This window comes from Poromitra crassiceps, assembly GCF_964638095.1.
Source record: "Poromitra crassiceps genome assembly, chromosome: 2".
NCBI classification, from domain to species: Eukaryota; Metazoa; Chordata; class Actinopteri; order Beryciformes; family Melamphaidae; genus Poromitra; species Poromitra crassiceps.
This window is the reverse complement of record NC_139624.1, coordinates 49,455,177-49,477,697: the sequence shown is the minus strand read 5'-3', so window position 1 is coordinate 49,477,697 and position 22,521 is coordinate 49,455,177. Positions and strand designations below refer to the sequence as shown.

General features: G+C 43.0%; 1 protein-coding gene across 4 annotated transcripts in view; it reads right to left on the bottom strand.

Annotated features, from left to right (window-relative positions):
* The window catches only part of LOC310793730 (uncharacterized protein), a 70,666-nt gene extending 48,638 nt beyond the window's left edge, over positions 1 to 22,028 (bottom strand). For 2 of the 4 annotated variants that reach the window (XM_083655597.1, XM_083655594.1), the window contains exons 1-2: positions 21,695 to 22,028; positions 21,198 to 21,241 (exon numbers count right to left, since the gene is read on the bottom strand). In XM_083655597.1, coding sequence (XP_083511723.1) covers positions 21,198 to 21,231 — 34 coding nt within the window. In that variant the 5' untranslated portion in view covers positions 21,232 to 21,241; positions 21,695 to 22,028. Of the gene's footprint in view, positions 1 to 21,197 lie in introns of all 4 variants that reach the window. The other 2 variants (XM_083655596.1, XM_083655595.1) reach the window with 1 other exon arrangement.
* Positions 22,029 to 22,521: the final 493 nt, after the last annotated feature.

Sequence of the window (22,521 nt, the reverse complement as noted above, 5' to 3'; positions counted from 1 at the left end):
TTCCAGGGACTTTAAGAGCAAAATTAAAAGGCTAGATCTATGAAGAACATGTCATCATTACTGTGCTGTGGGTTTACAATGGCAAACTAAATTTCTCCCTACTCAACTTGCTTTGCCCAGGGGCCACTTTCGTGAAATGATAGAAGGCGAGGGGCCAGTTAATAAACAAACAATATACATTTTTCTGTAGCGGATTGTAGGTTTTTGGGGTGTCAGCCGAAGTTTAGGCTGACAATGTTGTGCACACCGGATAGTTAGTTAGGTTAGGTTAGTTAGGTTAAGTACATACATCAGTGCCTGGGTAGTGAGCAGATGGCGGTATTTGACAATTTAGCCACTAAATCATAGATTATTGAATGATATTCCATATTCCAGACTGAAATGCTATAACAGAAGTATTGGCCAGAATGACATGAACATTTGGACACTTATTCAGCGGGTATCTTGCATGTTGCGTTCAGGTGCACTGTAAAAAAAAATAATAATAATTTGGTCAACATCTTTTTGTGGCGGTCAAAATCCTTCTGTGGCGGTGCGCCATAAATTCCTTTATGTATGGGAAACACTGGAGCAGTGACCGGGGCAGCAGGGGGGAAATTGGCCAAGTATAATTGGGGAGAAATTGTCGGGGAAATATGGGGGGGAAGAATGGCCTTTTTATTTCTTATAGACCTTATTCGATAACCCCGGACGGCGCCATATTGTTGACAAACCGCAGCCGTAACCAGAGGAGGTTTTTCCAGTGAGGCATAGGAGGATGGTCCTCCTCTATTAGATTGGGGATTTTATATAAAAAAAAATATCATTTTTTATTTTTATTTTTATATTTTTCATTTTTCATTTTTTTTTATAATAAAATATCAATCAAATGTGTTTTTTCTTATGTGCAGACGCTCATTTTTTCATTCATTATATTCTTATATGCTTAAAATGCTTCAACAACAGTGACCTGAACTGATGGAGAGCTCCATGCAGAGAGTCACTCTGGCCCTGGTCCCAGCCTTTAGTAGGCAGATAAAAAAAACATTCGCCCTGTGGGCGTTTATTTATTTGGTAATTTATCTAATGAAAAATATGATTGGTTGAAAAACATTTGCAATTCACAGAGAACACGTGAGAGTGATGTGTTTTCCAACCAATAAGATTGAGCTGGAAGTGAGCACGCCCTTACCCTGGTTAAACCAGGTGAAATCTAATTGGTTGTTGGTTGGATAGATTGCTGACATTGATTGACATTTGTATTGTCCACTGTCTGGTCTCTCAAGCTGAATCAAAGTAGGAAGTGAAATCCAGTGCCTGTGATGACCTGACAGTATTAATTAATACACAGGACAAGATGTTACTATCCCTTGTGCCAAAATCCGAGGAAAAACACATTTAGAAGCCCAATCCAGAATAAAACAAGCTAACAGGCTAACAAACTAATAAACAAGACACAAATCACCAGTTACCTACCCTAGCCAACAGCAGTATGAAGCATGTCATTGGGGTTTTCAAGTGGGCACCTTCCTTCACCGACGTTTCGTTAAGTTAGGCCCACGACACCTCAAGAAGGCTTAATGGTGTAATCCAGCGTCCTGGAAACACCCCCCTCCATGCTACCACCGCACAACTGCATATTACCTCACTATCTAAGCCTAGCTATCCAGGTCGGTTCGGTATGACATTCCTGACTACACCACCACTGTCAATGATTCAGCCTTGTTGATGCGGACCGTTAATCATGACCAACAACAAACAATCCCTAACTACACCACCACTGTCAATGATTCAGCCCTGTTGATGCGGACCGTTACTCATCATCACCAACAACAAACAATCCCTAACTACACCACCACCGTCAATGATTCAGCCCTGTTGATGCGGACCGTTAATCATGACCAACAACAAACAATCAATCTGACCGTAGCGAGCTCCCCAGCTAGCATGTTTCCTCCTTATCCACAGCCATTCACTTGCTCGTTCTGCTGCCTGAGACATGTTGCTAACCGCAAGTTTCAGGCTCCGTCCCCGAATGCCCAACTCAGTTAGTAAGGCAATAACGGACTTTGCCACAAAACCACGGCAGCCCACCTCTACAGGCCGCACTCGAGCCCTCCAACCTTGCTGCTCTGCTGCCATTTCAGCATACCTAGCTTTCTTGCGCTCATAAGCCTCCTCAACTCGATCTTCCCACGGGACTGTGAGTTTGATAAAATAAACTCTCTTCTCTACCTCAGACCACAGTAACAAGTCCGGACGTAGCCGGGTGCTAACTATATATGCTGGGATGACTAGCTGTTCATTCAAGTCAACCCTCATTTCCCAGGCTCCACCTACACTTAGCTGCCCTAACTTGTGCCTGACCTTAATTGGTCTAATCTTTTCTCCCTCACGTACAAATTTGATCTGACTAGTCTCTTTGCTAGCAACTAGAGAATTTACTTCTAGCCGCTTTTCCTCAACTGCAGCTGCCAAACATTTCAACACCTGGTTGTGACGCCAGGTGTATCGCCCCTGGGAGAGACTGACCTTACACCCTGACAGTATATGCATCAGTGTACATACACTAGAACACAACGGGCAGGCACCATCCTCGCCCAACCACTGATTTAAGTTCTGGGGAGATGGCAGCACATCATAAGTAGCCCCTAGAATAAATCTAATTCTGCTGGCCTCCACGCTCCACAACTCTCTCCACTTCAACTTTCTCTTCTCTACACTCTCCCAGTTCACCCACTGTCCTTGCTTTGCCTGCGACACTGCCTTAGTACATCTTACTGCCTCCTCTTGCCTATGTACTTCTTCAACTACCATCTTCCTCTTTTCTATTACTGATGCCTTGTTCCACACAGGTTTCCCTATGCACAACCCTAAGCCTCCACGCCCATGCTGCACCTGACCTATGATATCCCTGTGTCTAAGAGCTGACTGTGCTTGCTGTACTGCCTCCTTTGGGTTCCACTTCCTCCCTGTTTTAACTGTGGGTGCTACACTCCTAACCACTGGATCCTTTGACTGAGTCAGAGTCATTTCCAGTCTAACCTGGAAGGATTTACGACTTTTACTGAGACAGTAGCAGCATATTATATTTACCCCTTATTTTTATTTACTTTTTTATCAATCAGTAAGTGTTCACAAGCCAGACAGTCGTTGTATTGGATTACACCCAAAACGAGTTTCGAGTTGCGGGAGCCTCAGCGCGGTACTGGGCTTTTTGCAATGTCAGAAAACTGGAATATTTGCAACGTCTCGACTGCAGCGTTTCCACTACAGACAGCATGGATATTCAAGTAAGTCAATTGATTTCAAGTTATCCGAGCCTTCTATTAAATTCGCCGTGGAAATGGTTCACCGAGCAGCGCTATTTTTGTCGTATTGAAGTTTCATCCTGTAATTTTTTATAATAAAACCCGCGAACCTTAAATTCACACATTTTTGAACTGAATTTGGCCTGTAAATCGATGGCTGACAGCGAGCTCAATTTTAAAGCGTGAGTGGTGATCTTTATATCATATGAAAGTAGAAGAAATAAGGAATCGATTGGGATGAAGCATGTCAACCTAGGATGTCGGGAAGGGGGGGTAAATAATAGGGGTGTGCCACCTTAGGCACCTCACGATTCGATTACGATTAAGGGTGCTACGATTTGATTATTATACGATTACGATTAATCACGATTTTCGATGCATCTTTTTCACCAAACAGGATTTTTTTTAACACATTCACTGCCAACAACGTGTAAACACGTTTTCAGAATCCAGCTGTTGACTGCCAACAACGTGTTAACACGTTTTCAGAATCGATTTTTTTTTTTTGACGGTGGATCGTTGATCTGGCCCTTTTGCATCTTCTATTATACTGTTAGAGCCGCCGGGCGTGTGCAATCCATTCCGCCGACCCACTGAGTGGCGACGGTGCTCAGACTATTGAGTGTTGTTTGGCCAGAAACGCACGCATTCCAGCTGAGCTCAACCGAGGACCCAGAAGCGAACGAGCCTCATTCTCATACTGTAGGCGAAAACCTTTCACACGGGCGCACGGCGGTGGGGGGTTCCAAAGGTGGACTGGGTGGAAAGCACACTTTGAAGCGCGCAGCATAAAGCCTAGAGTCACACAAGGCTTCGTCAAAGCTCTCAACCGAAAATCCAAGAACGGATTAAGCCACATCCACGCTCGCCGACGAGGGGCCGCCAGAGAGGGAGGCTGCTGCTCACTGCTCAGACAGGCAGGAGAGACTGGCTTGTGACTGACAAACGCTGCTGAAATCCACCAGACACGCCCACGGAGGGAGGAGTTGTAAGGAGAGGGGGTGCGGGTGCTGCTATGGAGGAAATTACTGTTCAGAACTATATTGTTTATGTCTGATGTCTCACTGATGCCAAAAATAAATGGTTAAAGTGACTGTTTGATATTGAATTTCACAAAACTGCGATTATCTCAGCTTTTTGTCTCAGACGCTGAAACCATGCTGTACTCAACGGCTAATATCTACATAACTACTAACTCTACAAACTAACTCTTTTAGACAGAGAAAGCACACATTCTATTAGTACTTTTGTGAACTTTGTGTTCACAAAGTCCAAGCAGAAAATTATCCTTGGCTCTTGTAAAATGAGCCAGAATCCTCAAAAAAACCCTCTGGCAAAAGCTACCTACAGTAAAAAAAAAAAAGGCTGGCAGTGAATGTGTTAAGCAAGGTATATTTGTCAGTATCCATTAATTAAAGTAAACAAACAAATGTACCTCCATTATCTTCAGTTACGACTGAAGTCCACGCATCACATGTTACAGCCACCCTGCATGCTTTCTTCAGTGATTCCAGTTTCCAGTACTTCGGTTTTGGTCTTGTTTTACAGTTAAGGAACTGCTTTCCGGGCGAAATACCGTATTTTTTGCAAATAAAGCAACAAAAAAAAATTTGCAATTTTTTTTTTTTTTTTTTTGCAATTTTTTGCAAATCGATAATCGAACATTGTGAATCGATTTTAATCGTCACGTGACTAATCGCGATGCATCGATTATACGATTAATCGGCACACCCCTAGTAAATAACGCTCCAAAGTTGATGAATTGGAATGTAACTAAAGAGTAGTGTGCAGCACTGTGCACGGGAAGACACACTCTCGTTCCAGATGCAATTAAGTGTAATTTAACGCTATTTGACAACAGTTTCGGCCATAGACTTTGTCAAGTATCATACAAACAGTGCAAGACAGCCATTATAAAGACAGGTTGGCTGATTGAATGGATAACACCTGTCTTGTGAAAGCACACCTGAGTGTGAGACATCATAGGATCAGTCATGCAGTAATAGGCTACATTTTCGGTACTGGCGCAGATTAATCAAAACATTGATGTCACAGGTAGGCTGTATACCATAATATATCATGAATCTATGTGAAGAAATAGATTTATATAAATAGTAATCACAGCCTAATGCATAGAGATAAATCCTGAAACCTTCTCGCAACAGTTCTAGCCTAAGCCAGTGGTTTTCAAAGTGGGGTCCCCAGCAAAAAGGGGGGATAATCTATTTTCACTATAATTCCATACCATCCATAAGTAACACAATCTAAGATAGTGTAGAAGTGAGTAACTAGGCTAATTATAACCATAACAGCACAAATAATTGACAAAAATCTCGAAATAAATATACAGTATTTACTCTGAGAAATGAAATAATGAGAAAAGGAACAATTATTGATGGTTAAAACTGAATAATGACATCACAACAGTCTAATCCTAATGCTAATTTAAAATGAGATTTGGGCGTTTTGGGCAAAAGAGAAAAAAAAAACGCCCAAATTTTTCCCGGCGGCGACCTTAGGACGCCACCGAAGCTACCTCCCCTGTTACCAATCTCACCAGCCACCACTGGTATAGTCTGGCCGAGCGTATACACCATACATGGGCAAACTACGGCCCGTGGGCCGGATGCGGGCGCCACCTGTGTGGCCCGCGATGGAATTGCAATTTTTTTTTTTTTTTTTTTACACAGTGCACCTGAATGCAACATGCAAGATACCCGCTGAATAAGTGTCCAAATGTTCATGTCATTCTGGCCAATACTCCACTTCTGTTATAGCATTTCAGTCTGGAATATGGAATATCTTTTAATAATCTTTATGACTAAAAGGCTACATTGAATTAGAAATTTAAATAATTAACTCATTGGTTTTGGATGTATTTAGCTTCAAGACTGCATTTTTGTTCGTGTGACCCTCAACACAGGCTTTGATCATCCCGGGCCACTTACTGATACTTATGCTTAAATTAACCCACTCATATTCTGATTTATTTCAAGAAAAACATTTTGGCTAGTGGAAATTCTAATTGGCTGGTAACTTTAAAATCTAACAGCCATATTGGCAGGTGGTCAAAAAAGTTAATTTCAAGCCCTGAGAGCAGGTGGTGACATAGGAGTGAGTGAGAAAAGGATGAAATATTGGTGGTTAAGACTGAATAATGACATCACAACTGTTAATTTAAAATGAGTTATTCCTCTAAACGTGGCTTCAAATGCACCAAATTTTTCATGCCCTCAGCAGAACCTGGTAGCGAGGACATTTTGTGTGGCCCTCTCTATCATCAAAGTTACCCATCCATGGGTTACGGCATGACAATATTTGTTCGCCCCCCGGCAACAATCTGGGTTTCTCATGTGGCCCCCCATGAAAAATAATTGCCCACCCCTGGTATACACTAACAGTTATGGCTTCAAAGAGAAGTGATGAAAAAATAAGTTTGGTCGGAGGTGCGGACCCCTATTAACACGTTCACTGCCGTGGACGAGTTAACTTGTCAAAAATAAACCAACGGTTGACTGCCGTCGACGAGTTAACTCGTCAAAAAAAAAAAAAAAAAATTTGACGGTGGGACGTGGATCAAAGCCCCCTACATCTCCTATAAAAATATGGGAGCCACCGAACGTGTACAACCCATTCCACCGACCCACTAATAGGGCTTTCACACCGGCAGGGCTCCGTGCCGGTTCTGGTTCCAGAACCCTAATCTGAACTGGCCGGCGCGTTCAGACCGAAAAAATAATTGGCTCGGGACCTGAAAAGTTGGTTCTCAGCGGAACCAAAAAATAGTTGGTTTTCCTTGGGAACCGTGACATCATCAGTGGGCGTGTCTCATTCTAGGCTGTGAAAACGAGCAGGAAGGAGAAGAAGGCAGTGACAACACAGAGAAAAATAATTTGCAGTGGTCTCCTGAGGAAACCAAATGTTTAGTGGCGATTTGGGCATCTACAGAATCTCAAGAAAAGCTAGAAAGTAGTACAAGAAAGAGCAAATCATATGCCGAACTTGCAGAAGAGAGGGCCAAGGCTGGGTTCACTCGAACGCCAGACCAAATAATTAATAAACTTAAAAAAATAAAAATAAACTGAAGAAGGACTACCGAATAATGTCCTCCCACTTTGGTTCCGCTTAAACTGGTGTGAACACGGGCTGGTTCGCCAGAAATCACCAAGGTTCTGAGAATTCAGAACGGAGCCAGAGCCAGAACAGTGTCTGTCTGAAAGCGCTATAAGTGGCGACAGTGCTCTCCAGACTAGAGAAAGCCGAGCAAAAACAGCAGGAAAAAGCGTGAGGAAACCATTCTCATGAGAATGGATTGGCGAAAACGCTTTTGGGGGCTGGCACACAACGGTGGGGGATTCCAAAAATAGACTCTGGGTGCAACACACTTTGAAACACGCAGCAGAAAGCCCAGAATCGCACGCAGCTTCATCCCAGCTCACAACCGAAACCCCAGAAACGAGCGAGCCCGATCCAGACTCGCCCGACGAGCGGCCGCCAGGCAGCACAGACAGGCAGCAGAGACTCGCCTGTGACACACGCTGCAGAGCCACCAGAGACACACCCACGGAGGGAGGAGTTTGCAGGAGAGGGGGGTGGGGGTGCTGTTATATATGTAGAGTGCCAAGGACGAGTATGTTCGTCAATTGCGTTTTTTGACGGTGGGACGTGGATCAAAGCCTCAGGCATCTCCTGTACAAATATTGTAGCTATTGAAGGTGTATAACCTATTTTACGGACTCATTAGGTGGCGACAGTGCTCTCCAGATTAGAGAAAGGTCCGGAAAACAGCAGGAAAAAGCCCCGTGATGAAAGAGAAACCGCTCATGCTGCAGCCAGAGCCATATAGATTGCTCTGTCTGGAGCTGACGTTGGCTGCGAACAGCAGTCAATCCGCGCCCACAACTGAGCCCCTCTGCCTCTGTCTGTCTGTATAGTTTCTCCACACGATTAGCCGCCAGAAAAGCAGCACCCGACGCCGAAGGGCCAAACCATTCTCAGCAGTCCGGTTTGGCTTTTCCGTGTCGCGCTGGGAGCCGGCGCACAAAAACGGAGCACTCCGAAAATAGACTGGGTGCGTGTAAGGCTGTGTGTTAGTGTGGGGAGGATGCAGCTGAGGGGGGGAGAGGGGGGTGGGGCACGCAGGGCACCACACAACTACACCACGTCACTACATCAGAAAATATTATCTTCAGAGTCAGTGAATGTGCTTGAAATGCTTCATTTCACAAAAGGCGGAATAACTCAGCTTCTAATTTGAAACGCCTGTATTTGCTCAAAACAACCTATCTTCTCCGGCTCATAACTAAAGAACGGAAAATGGTATCAATAAACTTTTTTTTGCTGATGATACAATAGAGTTAGCTCGTTCTTTGTGCGTGTTCGGTGTTTACATAGTAATATCACACAATATTCTGTGGGCCTCGAGAAATCACTGAAAACGCTCTGAAACTCTGGCACTGGGAGCGTCCGTTCTCCAAAAGTGGCTGGCACTCAATGAGTTAAATGTTTGTTTGATCTGACGCTTGCTTGAATGAGTCCAATGTTTGCTACTAATAGGGCTGTGGCGATTCACTTATCTCCCGATTCGATACTATCACGATACTTGGGTGCCGATTCGATATATATTGTGATTCTTAAGTATTGCGATTCTACGATTATTGCGATTCGATATTACGATTTATTGCGATTTGTTTCTTTTTTTCTTTTCTTTTTTCAGTTTGTTTGCTTTTTACACTAGATTAGAACATGGGAAAAGTTGAATCATACACTAGAGACTGTATATTATATCATGAGTAGGACGATATAGTTAAAAACAGGGGCGGACTGGGATCATAATTCAGGCCGGGCATTAGATATCAAGCAGGCCAGGCCGATATGGGCCGACACGCGTGAAATTTGTCCGTTTGAAGCCCAATTTGGGCCAAGTCCAATTTTACAATGAGATGCACCCACTTTAACCCTGAAGTGTAATTATTACTTCAGACTAACTAATAAAGTAATAAAACCACTAGTAAACCAGTAGGCGGCGCCTGGCCTGCTGTTCAGTGAGTGGCCTGACTGCGGGCACCCAAAAAAATAATAATAATAATATTAATAATAATAATCGCAAAAAATAATCGCAAAAAAAAAAAAAGAAAAAAAAAATTGCGATTATCGATTCTGGAATAAAAGATCGATTCAAAAAATCGTGACATTAAAAATCGCGATACTTAACACGTTCACTGCCGTCGACGAGTTATCTCGTCAAAAAAAAAATTGACGGTGGGACGTGGATCAAACCCTTTTACATCTCCTATAAAAATATGGGAGCCACCGAACGTGTACAACCCATTCCACCGACCCACTAAGTGGCGACAGTGCTCTCCAGACTAGAGAAAGCCGAGCCAAAACTGCAGGGAAAAGCGTGAGGAAACCATTCTCATACTGTAGAATGGTTTGGCGAAAACGCTTTCGCGCTGGCGCACAACGGTGGCGCACAACGGTGGGGGGTTCCAAAAATAGACTGGGTGCAACACACTTTGAAACACGCAGCATAAAGGCCAGAATCGCATGCAGCTTCATCCCAGGGGGATGGGCGTGATTTCTAACCCCACATAGGATAAGCAATAACCACGCCCTGTGGCGCCGGGATTGGCCAGGAGCAACACTGGAGGGCACGCAGCCCAGCGATTTCATGAACCAACTGAATAGCTCTTGAGAACGGACAGCGATTTCGAGAGCGGACATTGAGAGCGGACCTTGAAATGAATTATGGTCACCTACCTTCCTTAGCATAGTAATAATAATAATAAACATAATAATTGTAATCTACACAATGTACACAATCTACAAAAACATGCAATAATATAAACGGTGTTGTGTTCACGTTCATTCATTTCAAGCTCAATTCTTACCCAGAGAAAAGGTACAGCACTGAAAATGTAACAAGCAATAGTTTTTTAAACATCTTTATTTTAAAAGATGAAAAACAACCAGGTGCTTTAGTCCCAAGCTTCAATGCTCCTGGCCAATCCCGGCGCCACAGGGCGTGGTTATTGCTTATCCTATGTGGGGTTAGAAATCACGCGGGGGATGGGGTGCTGTTATGGAGGAAATTACTGTTCCCGATCCAGACTCGCCCGAGGAGCAGCCGCCAGGCAGCACAGACAGGCAGCAGAAACTCGCTTGTGACACACCCGCTGCAGAGCCACGGAGGGAGGAGGAGAACACCCACGGAGGGAGGAGTTTGAAGGAGAGGGGGGTGGGGGTGCTGTTATGGAGGAAATTACTGTTCAGAACTATTGTTTAGATGTACGCACCATCTGGGTATGCTTCTGACGTAGGAGCTCTGCGCTGAGGCTAACAGGCTAGGCTAACATAAAGGCAAAGCGAACTCAAGAGTTCATACACATTTAGACCAATGGATTTCCATGACTTTTCCATGACTTTAAACCAAATTTCCATGACGAAAGATTTTGTAAATTCTCGGTCTATACATGAAAAAGCCGGTGAGTAAAAATATTCTATGTAATGTAACTAACTACTAACAGATGACAATTATTGAAAAACTAACATGGTAATTTAGTACTAAAACACGTTACTAGCCCCAACACTGACGACAACAAAGATCTTAGTAGAGCTGGGCAATATGGACCAAAAATCATATCTAAGTATTTTTAGGCTGAATGGCGAAAGATGATATATCTCTGTATTTTCTACAAAGTGGGCTCGATTTTCAATTGTAAATTGGGCTGGGCAATATGGACTCTTACTTAGGGCTTGGTATCGAGTTTCGATACTTACTTTCGATACCAAAACAAAACAGCGTCATTGAGCCTATAAGCATGCGACATGCTTGCACACCGCGCTCTAATACGGCTGGTGATTGGCTGTCATGTAGAGGCATGCAAGAAACGTTACGCCCACTTTAGCCGGTGTGTTTGTTGTGAGCCAGGCGTGTGGTGCGGATATAGTATACAAGAAGTTAGCCACTCAAGCTAGTCCTATCCTGGAGTATATGGCGAAGATGATGAAAAGCAGGGAAAGAAACAAAAACAACAAGGACTGGTTTCCACAGACAAGAGAAATAATCGCGAGGTGGGTCAGCTTACCGCAAATTGTTGTTGATGTTAGTGGTTATCAGATCCCTCAGTCTGACAAATCCATGCATCTGGCTGTGAGTTGTCGCTAGCATTAGATCGTTTAATTAATTGCCGCAGTAACGTTATGCGCAAGCGGGCATTGTGTATTTTTAGCAACTCGTTAACAAACGCTGATGTCATGATAGTTTGTTGAATGTAAATGCAATTCATTTATATTGATAGGCTAGTAAGTGAATGCATGAAGTGGAGCTGTCTCGTCAGATTGGACAAGAATGACGTTCTGTTGCAGCAGTGAGCATTAAAGGATGGGTTTTCCGTGGGGAATATGAATATATATTAAATCTCACGCCCCTAAGGTTTTCGAATCCGTTGAAATTTTTGAAATTGGTTATTCACTGCCATGCCTATCAAGCATCTATCACATTATTTCCATGTCGCTTTGACGCAAAACGCGTCAGAGCGACAATCCCCGCCTTGCGGAAGTCGTGCACCTATGAACTACAACTGTTGTTGGCCATGGTCCCGCCTCTAGAGGTCCTCCACGCCCCTTCAGAGGCCTTGACCAAAAACAAAAAGGCAGCCATCTTTTTCAACCGCCTAGCCTGCTGTAGCTAATATTAGCTTTCCATAGTTCCTTGCAAAGAGACCAATCTCGGGAACGGAAGCACGTACCGACACGGGACTGGCGGCATTGGAAAGCTCGTCAAATTTTACATCTAGTAGTAGGTGGGTTGAAGTAACGAAATCAACGCTGAGCAATGTACCCGTTTTTACAGAAAATAGTTACAACATCAGATGTGCGTAACTCCTACGAAAATGCCTTAAAATGCATGACATTTTTTTTATGAAGACATCTCCCGACATATATACTTCGGTTTAAATTTGGTGCAATTTGGAGGCAATTTTATTTTCGATTTATTTCTTCTTCTCGATATGTTTTATTGTCAAAGCCTTCTTCTTCTTCTTCTTTGAGTTTTATGGCGGTTGGCAAACATATATGTGCATTACCGCCACCTACTGGAGTTTGATATCAGCCAAATGCCTGAGGGGTGGGCATGAAAACGAAGGCCACGCGAGCCCAGTGCATTGTGGGAAATGTAGTATTTCGAGTCCCCGCACCCGCACCTCCCCCCCACCACCCCCCCCCCCACACACAGAGTGGATTTCGGTTGATATCTCTGTGAGTAAACCTCCAATTTCAAAAATTTCAACGGATTCGAAAACCTTAGGGGCGTGAGATTTAATATATATTCATATTCCCCACGGAAAACCCATCCTTTAAACACTGATCTGCAATGCTAGCGTTAGATGTTTCATTAATTAGCGTTAACGTTATGTGCAAGCGGGCAGTTATCACCCATTATGTATTTTTAGCAACTCGTTAACAAACGCTGATGTCATGATAGTTTGTTGAATATAAATGGGATTCACTTTGTGCCATTATTGATAGGCTAGTCCGGCGATCCTCAAAGTCCGGACTCCGGTCCGCATCCGGACCGAGACACCTTCCTATCCGGACCGAGCCCTATAACCTACAAATCATTGATAACTTACATTTTCACGGAGCGTTTCTATTTTAACCGGCACATGCTTTTATAGTATTTACGGTACTACTGGTTTATCTGCCAGGAAGCTCACAGACCAATGCACGCGCTGTAAATCATCACACGTGATGCTACTCGGCCAATCAAATAAGCGAATCGTTTCTCTCTTTTGCTTCGAGTGGTGCTGCGGTGTGCTTATCCTATGTGGGGTTAGAAATCACGCTGCTGCGAGGCACACGGACGGAGGGGAGGCGACGCAAGGCGAGAGATACTGAGATAATAATTTCACATGGTGTGCTCAAAAGAAACCACTCTTACATGTCCATTCATTGTTCTTACGGGCAGATTAAAAACCAGTATGTCTCGTGTGAAGTGCGGTGCGATCCTGACCGGTCTATGGAAGCGCCACACATGAGCAAACACACATACACACACCAGGGCACACTCACTGCCCAACGCAACAGCATGCGAGGTTGATCGACAGACAGACAGACAGACAGACAGACAGACAGACAGACAGACAGATAGATAGATAGATAGATAGGGAGCTCACTTCTCTCAAGAGAAAAGGTTGTTTGTTGGCTGAGAGTGTTAAATGTGAAAAGGGGAAACTTATTTCTCTTAAATTTAAGCACTTCATTTTAAGATGCACATTTTTCCAAAGCACTCTGTTGTATGTTATTTTTAAATGCATTATTTTACTTGAAATGAGAAAAGAGAATTTATTTATTATAGTAGGCTAGTTATGTATAATTAATCCAGTTAAATATGAAAACTGTAAATAAGCATTGTTGATGTTTATTTTGATTTAACAGTCAGTTGTTGACTACATACAGACATTGTACCATTAGGCTACTTCAATCATTGAGTTCAATGGCACTGAATCATAGCGCAAGCTACGTTACAATGTTCCGGACCTTTGCTTGAGGAAATTTTCTCTAACTGGACCTCTTTGAATTTTAATTGAGTGCCCCTGGGCTAGTCAATGCTCAACTAGTCTTCCATGCATGAAGTGGATCCATCTCATCAGTTTGGACAAGAATAGAGTTCTGTTGCATCAGTGAGCATTAAACACCGATTTGCAACTCTCTGTTTTGCACTGAAAACTATTCCACTGATTTATTTGTTTTACATTTCTTTCCTTTGTAGTACTCCAATATATAATATTTTTTGTAGGGACGGCAATAAGTTTAGACAACTTAAAGTTATGTTAAATACAGTAGGTTTTATTTTTTTCTGCTGTAAAACTTAAGATGGGGGGAAAACTAAAAATTTGTAAAATAATTTCAATGTGTAATGCAGTTTTATTTTTGTTCAAATGGATTTTTCTAAAAAATTTGTATCGAAAAAAGTATCGTTCAGGAACCGGTATCGAAATCCAAGTATCGAAACGGTATCGATATCGAAAAAAATTTAACGATACCCAGCCCTACTCTTACTAAATATATTTACACAATGTGATTCTTGATCAATAATCATCAGTGAATAATGATATAATGAATAACGTTAAGTGGGTAAAGGCAAATAATAGAACAGCTAGAACAGTCTGGTAAACTCAGAAAATGACTTCACTTCAGCCTTTAAAACCAGGAAAAGACGACTATGCAATATCACGATATTACCATAACAAAATCTAAGACGACATCTACGGTAGTCACAAAGCCCTGACCTAGAGTGCCATGCAGAAACGCTGACACAATTTGCAGAAAAAACATTATTAAAGTTGATTATCAATCTGCTTTTTTAAATTGTGTAGGGACGATAAATTACTTCATTTGAGACACACGCACACACACACCTCGCTGATTCCTGTGTTGACTGACTGCCAACACAGTTAAATTCACTGATGAATTGGGCTGCTTGCAACAGCGTGCTTTTCCGCTTCTCATTCACGCAGCATTTTACAGCACAGATTGCATTTAGCGCGTCGTCTGTCTTTCGCGAGCCATAATTGGTACTTATCTTTGAAATGCCACATATTGTTGAAGCTGCACTTCCCTGGCATGTATCAGGTGGCATAGTACGACTTTGCTAACTGCTAACGTTACCTTTGCTGCAGGCTGCAGCCACAGGCAGATGTAGGCTAGTAGTGGGCGTGCCTGTAACTCATGAAATTCACTTCTCACACACACACACACACACACACAACAGAAACACAGCGACGGTTAACGTTACGTGCCAATTTACACTATAATATTTTTATGCTCTGAACTCGACGTCATGAAGATATTTATTAAACAAATTTCCATGACTTTTCCAAATCCTTGTCGGACTTTATTTTTTTCCAAAACTTTTCCATGACCTGGAAATTGAATTTAAATTTCTATGATCGCATTCTTTATTATGATAATTTAATTATTCGTTTAACTGACTAGTATTTCTTGTGGCGACTATTGAGGGAGTGGGCGTTTAAAGGTCCCATTCCGTGCAAAAGCGGTTTTTACTTCTAAATGCATATATGCTGTTGTCATCCCTCCCTGTAATGAGTGCTCAGAACCTCAGAACTGTCACGAGTTGGATTTCTCCCTATCCAGCTCTCTCTCCTTCAAGCCACGCCCCCTTACACTCTGTTCTCCCAGAGGGGTAGGTGGTACATCACAACGCGACTTTAGCATACTGCGCGCGATCTCTCACACAAACTATCTGCGCCATTTTGTCTATTCTTTGCCATAGGAAGCTGTTTCAGCACAAGATTCATCATGACCTGTTGGTCTGTGCTAACCATTTCAGCCCAGAATGTTTCAACAATCTGGGGCAGTACAATCAAGGTTTAGCCACAAAATTAACACTTCTAGCTGGAGCGACTCCAACTGTACGTGATCCAGCAATTGCGGAGGTGCATTCGGTAAGTCTAGGCATTTTGAGATGTCCTGTTTAGCGTAGCAACCGTTAAGTTAGCGATAGCTCGTTGCTAACGTTAGTTGTGGACACAACCTAGCGTGCTGGTCCACGGACGCTAATCTGATTGGCCGCTGGGAGCCTGGGGCGGGCTCTCCCCCAGCGGCCAATGGGAACTGTTAGTTCTGAATATATTATAGAAACAGACCATTCCTGTGAAGCGACGAGATAAGGAAGTGAGAACAGCATCAGAACGAACGGGTTTGCTCCATTTTCGACAAATTAATCCAGAATCATGTTTTATGGACCAGAGACACACGTTTTTAAGAGGTTACAGCTGCACGAATTGGGACCGTTAAACGTTTAAAATGTATGCCTACTTTCTAATGGCTTTCCCGCAGACAGGATGCCTTGCAGCACATTGCTGCATCTCACAGAATATTACACAAATTCCAGACTCGGGGGTCCACCCCCTCCTCAATGTTCCTCCGGCCGCCTCGCTCTCCTCTTCGACCTCCGTGTTCCCGGACCACTCAGGCCTCATGCCAGCACTCCGACCTCCCTCGCTGCTAAATGGCTCGGACTCGCCCTCCTCTTCTTCTGTGGTGTTTTATAACAGTTGGCATCCTTTAAGCCTTGATATACTTCCGCGTCAAACCTCTCGCCGAATGCAGCCTGCGTGCAGCTCCTCGAAAATGTGACTTAAGCTGACGCGAACAGCGCGAGTATAATATAATAAAGATGGGGAGATAACAGGAGAGAGTGAAAGCTATTACCAAGTATATGCACTACATTCTCTCCTCATGGGCTAACTTCTAGTCATTGAAATCCTAGTGAAATCACACAATTTACTAATTCGCCTGCGACCCCTCGTCAAGCTGACATTCGAGTGTATAGGACCAGCTACCGCCGGCAAGGCTCCAAGTTGACTAACTTGAGCAATTATGCAAACTAAATCAAACGGTAATGTCTAAGAATGCAAAGAAATGTAACTGGCTTGTTAAAACACGCATTCCAGGAATATTATTTACATTTATAACGATAATGGCGCGCGCCTCCGAGCCCGACAGCCTCCCTGGCTGTCAGGGGTCGTCTCTCGGAGATTCCAGGCGGGCGGGCAGCACCTATGATCGGGATTGTCCACTCGCTCCGCACGAAGCAGCTGGCTCCCTGGTACTATGACATGACAATCCCACTCGATTTGGGGGTGGAACACACCAGGATTGGCCAATGCCAAAGCCAGTCCTCAGAATTGTCAAATCAAATCATCGACACGTATATGGTCCGCCTCTCAATTCGTTTTCAGTGTCCGACGCTCGCGCTGGTGCATTCCGTTCCGGTTCACTTCGACTTTAAATCACCTTATATTTTGAGTAATTAAGATACTATGCAGTCATAAGCCGGCTTAATGATGATGTGACAGAAAAGTAAGTAGAATAGCCTATAGTATATAGTAGGGCTGGGTTAAAAAAATCGATATAGAATCGATATCCATGTGAAGGAACAAGTATTGATACATAAATCCCAGTATCGATCTTTTAAAATGCATTTTTTTTTTTTTTTTTAATGAACAGGCTATAATATTATAGGCTGTGTGTGGTAGTTAAAACAGTTTCAAGTTGACGTTTATTTATGTTTGTAGTTGAAACAAAAACAAATACTGTAGGGTACATGTGCATTGTGCATGCACCATGAGCCAGATGTACAGACCTAAAATCTGTTTGCACTATAATGTTTGTGAACTGGAAATGTTCATGAGCTGTATTTAAATTTTATTTTATTTACAAAGCATTTACGGTATACTTTATGAAACACATGCTGCTGTTGTAGGCGAGGTTGCCGGCTTTGCGGGCCATCTGAACTGCAATTTTGCGCGATCTGTGTGTGAAAGCAGCTTATGGTGATGATGCAGTGAACTCGCAAACATGGGAATACTATGAATATATAGAGCAGGGGTGGCCACAATTTTTTGCCATGCGAGCTACTTTTAAAAACGACCAATTCAACATGATCTACCAGCCCGATACCCCCAATACAAAAAGAAAAGAGCTGAAAAGCACAGTGATCAAAACACTCGTATCTCTCTCCTCCTTTTAGCAACTTCTCACTAATCCCACAGTGGTCACCTGCTTTCGAGATCTGCACTTAAGTTTGCTTCTCTTGCTGTCCCGTATGGAATAACGTCATATATCGTCGTTGTCTGGGCAGGACCTCGAATGTCACTTTTTTTTACTTTTTGTCATAAATCAGTGCCACTAGGCACCCTTCACCCCTCTGGGTGGGTTTTACCAAATGCAACCAATGGGAAAGCATTAAAACGAGCTTGTGAGTACCGTAAATTTCGGACTATAAGCCGTGGCTTTTTCCCCGTTTTTTGGCCCCTGCGGCTTATATAACGGTGCGGCTTATCTATGGATTTTTTCAGCAAAAATAAAAATAAAAAACGGAATTCTCTCTTCTTTAGCACTCTTTCTAACTATAAATCAACTTCTGTTTTAATTTCCTCTCTTGCCCTCTTTTCACCACACCGCGGACACTGTGTGCACTGTAAAAAAAAACACAGGTGGTGTTGTGTTATGTTGTTTTGTTGAAATGTTAATAAATTGGAGCTTCCTCAAACAGCCATCTCTTTCCCGACAATCCCCTCTGTGCACGAACCCTTACATATGGTAATTAAACATTAAAACACAATAAAAAAAAACAAAAAAAAAAAAAACATTAAAACACCTGCGGCTTATAGTCCGGTGCGGCTTATATATGTAACAAACAGGCAATTTTGCTGCTGCGGCTTATACTCCGGTGCGGCTTATAGTGCGGAAATTACGGTAATTTTCGTAACGCCATTCGCCCTCAATCTGTCAGTCAAACCACGAAATTCCTCCCCTACGTCCGTCTGTAGCCCCCCACGCAGGACAATAAACCCGGAAAAGACACACGTCAGGTTTCTGACGAGAATAACGTTAACGTTACGTTATGTCAGACAGTTCTCATCCCCATCCCAAAGCTTTCCCCTTGGCCATGAGAGGCGAGGAGCACTGTTGGGGAGACGGTGGGAGCTGCCATCTATGTGATGGACAGCAAACAGCAGGCTGCCAGTGGCACGGAGGTAAATAGATCGCTCATATTCTCGTTGCCTCTATAATATAATAAGCATATGAGTCGATGTGTGTCGGAAAATAATCTATATACAGGACATAAATACAGGCATTTCACATGCCCCGTTTTCAGGGCGGGGTTCAAAACAAATTGTCGTTTCAGCAAATAATACCAAACCAAACTTGTCAGGGTGACTTAAAAATCACATTTAAAGCTAGAAATAAGGGTCTCATGCCTTCTGGTTCTGCCCTTCACTGACGGGATTCTGGGCCAGAATATTTGACTGGTACTCTAAGGCAGAGGTTCTCAAATGTTTTTCAGCCAAGGACCCCTTACAAGATAGAAAATATACCGGGGACCCCCTCATTCTGATTTGTGATTTTGGGCTAAGCTTAATTGTTTCCACGGTAACGTGCTTGACTTTTAATTTGATAGGTTTGTTATTAGAATGTAATCCATGAACCATTTTAGATTTAAAGCATAAACTATTTTCGTTGAACTATGAAGATTTTGCAAAAAAATATCTATATATATATATTTTTTTTAATTACATTAACATTTACATTACGTTTTGTCGAAAGCGACTTACAATATCACAATTTGTCAACAGTAGGGATGCCACGGTGTGAACATTTTCACACCGAATAATAAGCACGTGACTTTACCGGTATTACCGGTTACACCGGGAAATATAAACAATAGGAATGTTCGTTCCTACTAGTGCATGTTGTTCCCGGGAACAATAACAGTGAGACACCAGTCGGGTATCCATAGCAGCTAGACTAGAGCGAACGTTACGTTATATGCATGTTGATAATACAAGTTTTAAAGTAAGCAAGAGTCTATGCTTTAACCATCCATTCTGTAGGTTCACGCTGCTGCCGTTTAAAGTACTAACGTTAGCATGGACGCTCACAGTCATACACAGTCAACACTGGCTGCATCACAACTCATGGCTACATCAGACTCGAGAAAACTTTTCAGACGCCCGTGGAGACAATCTTTCTCAAAAGAAACTAACATTAGCGACACACCTGGAGACTTTTTCTGACATGGGATTAACAATATCAGCAAGCAGCAGTAAGCAGGCAATGACTGAATGCTGGTAAGTCCTCCCTCAACCTCAACGAGGCTAGGGGTGACGGGTGACTCGCCCGGCTGGCTTCCCATAGACCCCTTGAGTGAAATCCCAAGTATATCGTTTACAAGAACATAAGCACCTTAGGTGGCTGGCGGCACCACTTTGTAATGTTGATTATATTGTTTTTTCTTTCTTTCCCCTGTGTCTGAGCCTGTTTGTGTTATATAAAAATTTAAAATATAAATATATAAATATATATAAAATGTAAAAAAAATAAGCTAGAAATAAGGTACAGGGTGTAAAAAACTGGAGTTCTCCTTTAATGCTCTAGGGGTCTCGCGTGCTCGATTCCTAGCTATGCGGGCTGCCCCCGCAGCTCACCAAGCTGGCCCTGCAGTTCGCATTCGCAGCTGCGCGGCCTTTCCCGCAACTCGGCTGCTGTGTGGCCAATGAGACCAGCATCACTGATGATGTCAGATTTATGACATCACTGATGATGTCAGAGGGATTTTTTACATCACTGATGTCAGTGGGATTTATGACATCACTGGTGATGTCACAGTGGGATGTATGACATCACAGTGGGACAATCACAGTGGGATAGAAACAAACAAGAGCCCCCAGCTCCCATTTACCGTATATACTGATGACTAGCTATTGATTTCCTGATCCATTTTGAATTGCCATTTGCCAGAAGGGGGAGCACGCTTTTTCCAGCCAATCATCACCAAGGCTGAAGCTTCGCTTACACATTGTATCCTCTAATAATAATAATAATAATAATAATAATAGTCATCATGACACACAGTGGCTACGTCCATATTTTTTAATAGTCTATAGTCCTATGATGGAATAAAGATTTGCTTCTTGAAAAAATATAAGGTAACGTGATTCCAGTATGTTTTCGTGCCATTAAGAGTTTTAGACTTTATTTTTATCGCAATTATTTTGGAAAGGATAATTGTTGTGTGAAATTTTCATATTGTCCCATGCCTAAATTGTCAATATAATTACAATATGATTTATATATATATACACACACACATTTTATATATATATACATACATACATACACAGCATTTTGCACAAAATGTAACCGTAGAAGCCAACATTTTGGGCTCAAGGGGGTGTACATTTCGGCAGGTACAAAATATGTGCCGTCAAAGAATGCATCCCCTCTTAAAGTGCTTGTTCAGACACTTTAGCGTCAAACAATTATCAGCTCATATTTTTGACTTGACATCGAGAATTTCACACATCTACTCACCTGGTCTGAAAAAGGAGGGAGATGAATTCGGCATTACACCACACCTGCACACAAACAAAACTAACGTTAACCCCGCTTTCTAAACATGTGCAGTAAGAGGAGTCACTTCAAACGTTTTGCCTTCGCCTAGCGGCGTGGGCACAGTATTGAAAATAAAACTAAATGGGTGACACAGAGTTCCAAAAGGGGCAAGCTGCCAGGCTGAGTGAGGGTGATGTCCCAAAGTTTACTGCTGCGAACTTTTGGCTACGAGTTGCAGCTGCTGCCAACAATGGCGACGGATATGCTCGCTTCCCACAGGCGTCTCACTCGGCTCTTTGAGCTCGGTTTCTCTTCTCAGTGTGACTTCCAACAGTAACAGTGACCGTTGCAAAGTAACACACAAGATGCACCGGAAACAGTCATTATCTTCAGTGTATGTCCATAATCACCATAAAAGCACGGTTACAAAAAATAGCTTACAAAAAGTGTCCTCCTCCTGTGCTAACGTTACTTACTAGTACAAAATGAAATCCAGCGTTTCACTTTTCCTCGATGCATTTCTCAATCAAAACGCCCAATCCTTCCATACGACAGTTCCAAACTTTCAGTTGGTCATTGTCTCTTGAACTGCAGGCGAGTTAGATCATCATCAGAGGGAAAGAATCACCCGGAGGCGACTGTATTCGTGCGTTCCTAATCGCAAAATAACTGGGATGTGGAGGCTAAATTACGTCACATCCGATTTGTTAGCATTCCATTTGCAGAAAACTTGAGCCGGGCTGGCGGTTGCAGAAAGCGGGGCTGCCTGGAAACGTCTCCGGTGGTTTTACCTGGATGAACTCGTCTACCAGCGGTCCGTGTCTACTAAACTAAACTGCTTGGTCTGACCCTGAAACCCAGCTTATATAGAGAAGAGAGCTGCAAGCGCGTGCGCATATGAATTATGTAACGTCGAGCTCTGATTGGCGGGTTTGCAGATGGGTGTGGACTGTCCAGTGCTGTGGGCAGAGTCTGGCTCTGCTCTGGGTGTGGACAACACGCCAAGTCCCGGCATGGGGAGTGATGATTGGTTGGGTTTAGGCGTGGAGAGTGATGACTGGTTGGCTTTAGGCATGGGGCTTGATGATTGGTTGGCTTTAGGCATGAGGGTTATGGCGATTGGTTGGGGTATGGGTACATACCAGAGCCGTATAATAGAATGGCAGAATTCCTCCCCCATAAAGTAACATATCTTGGCCAATAAGTATGTAATATACAAAATAAAACAACCCGTAATATCTTAACTTGATGTAGAATGCAGAAGACATGTAACTGTTTAGTTAAACTTGCATTCCAGGAATAT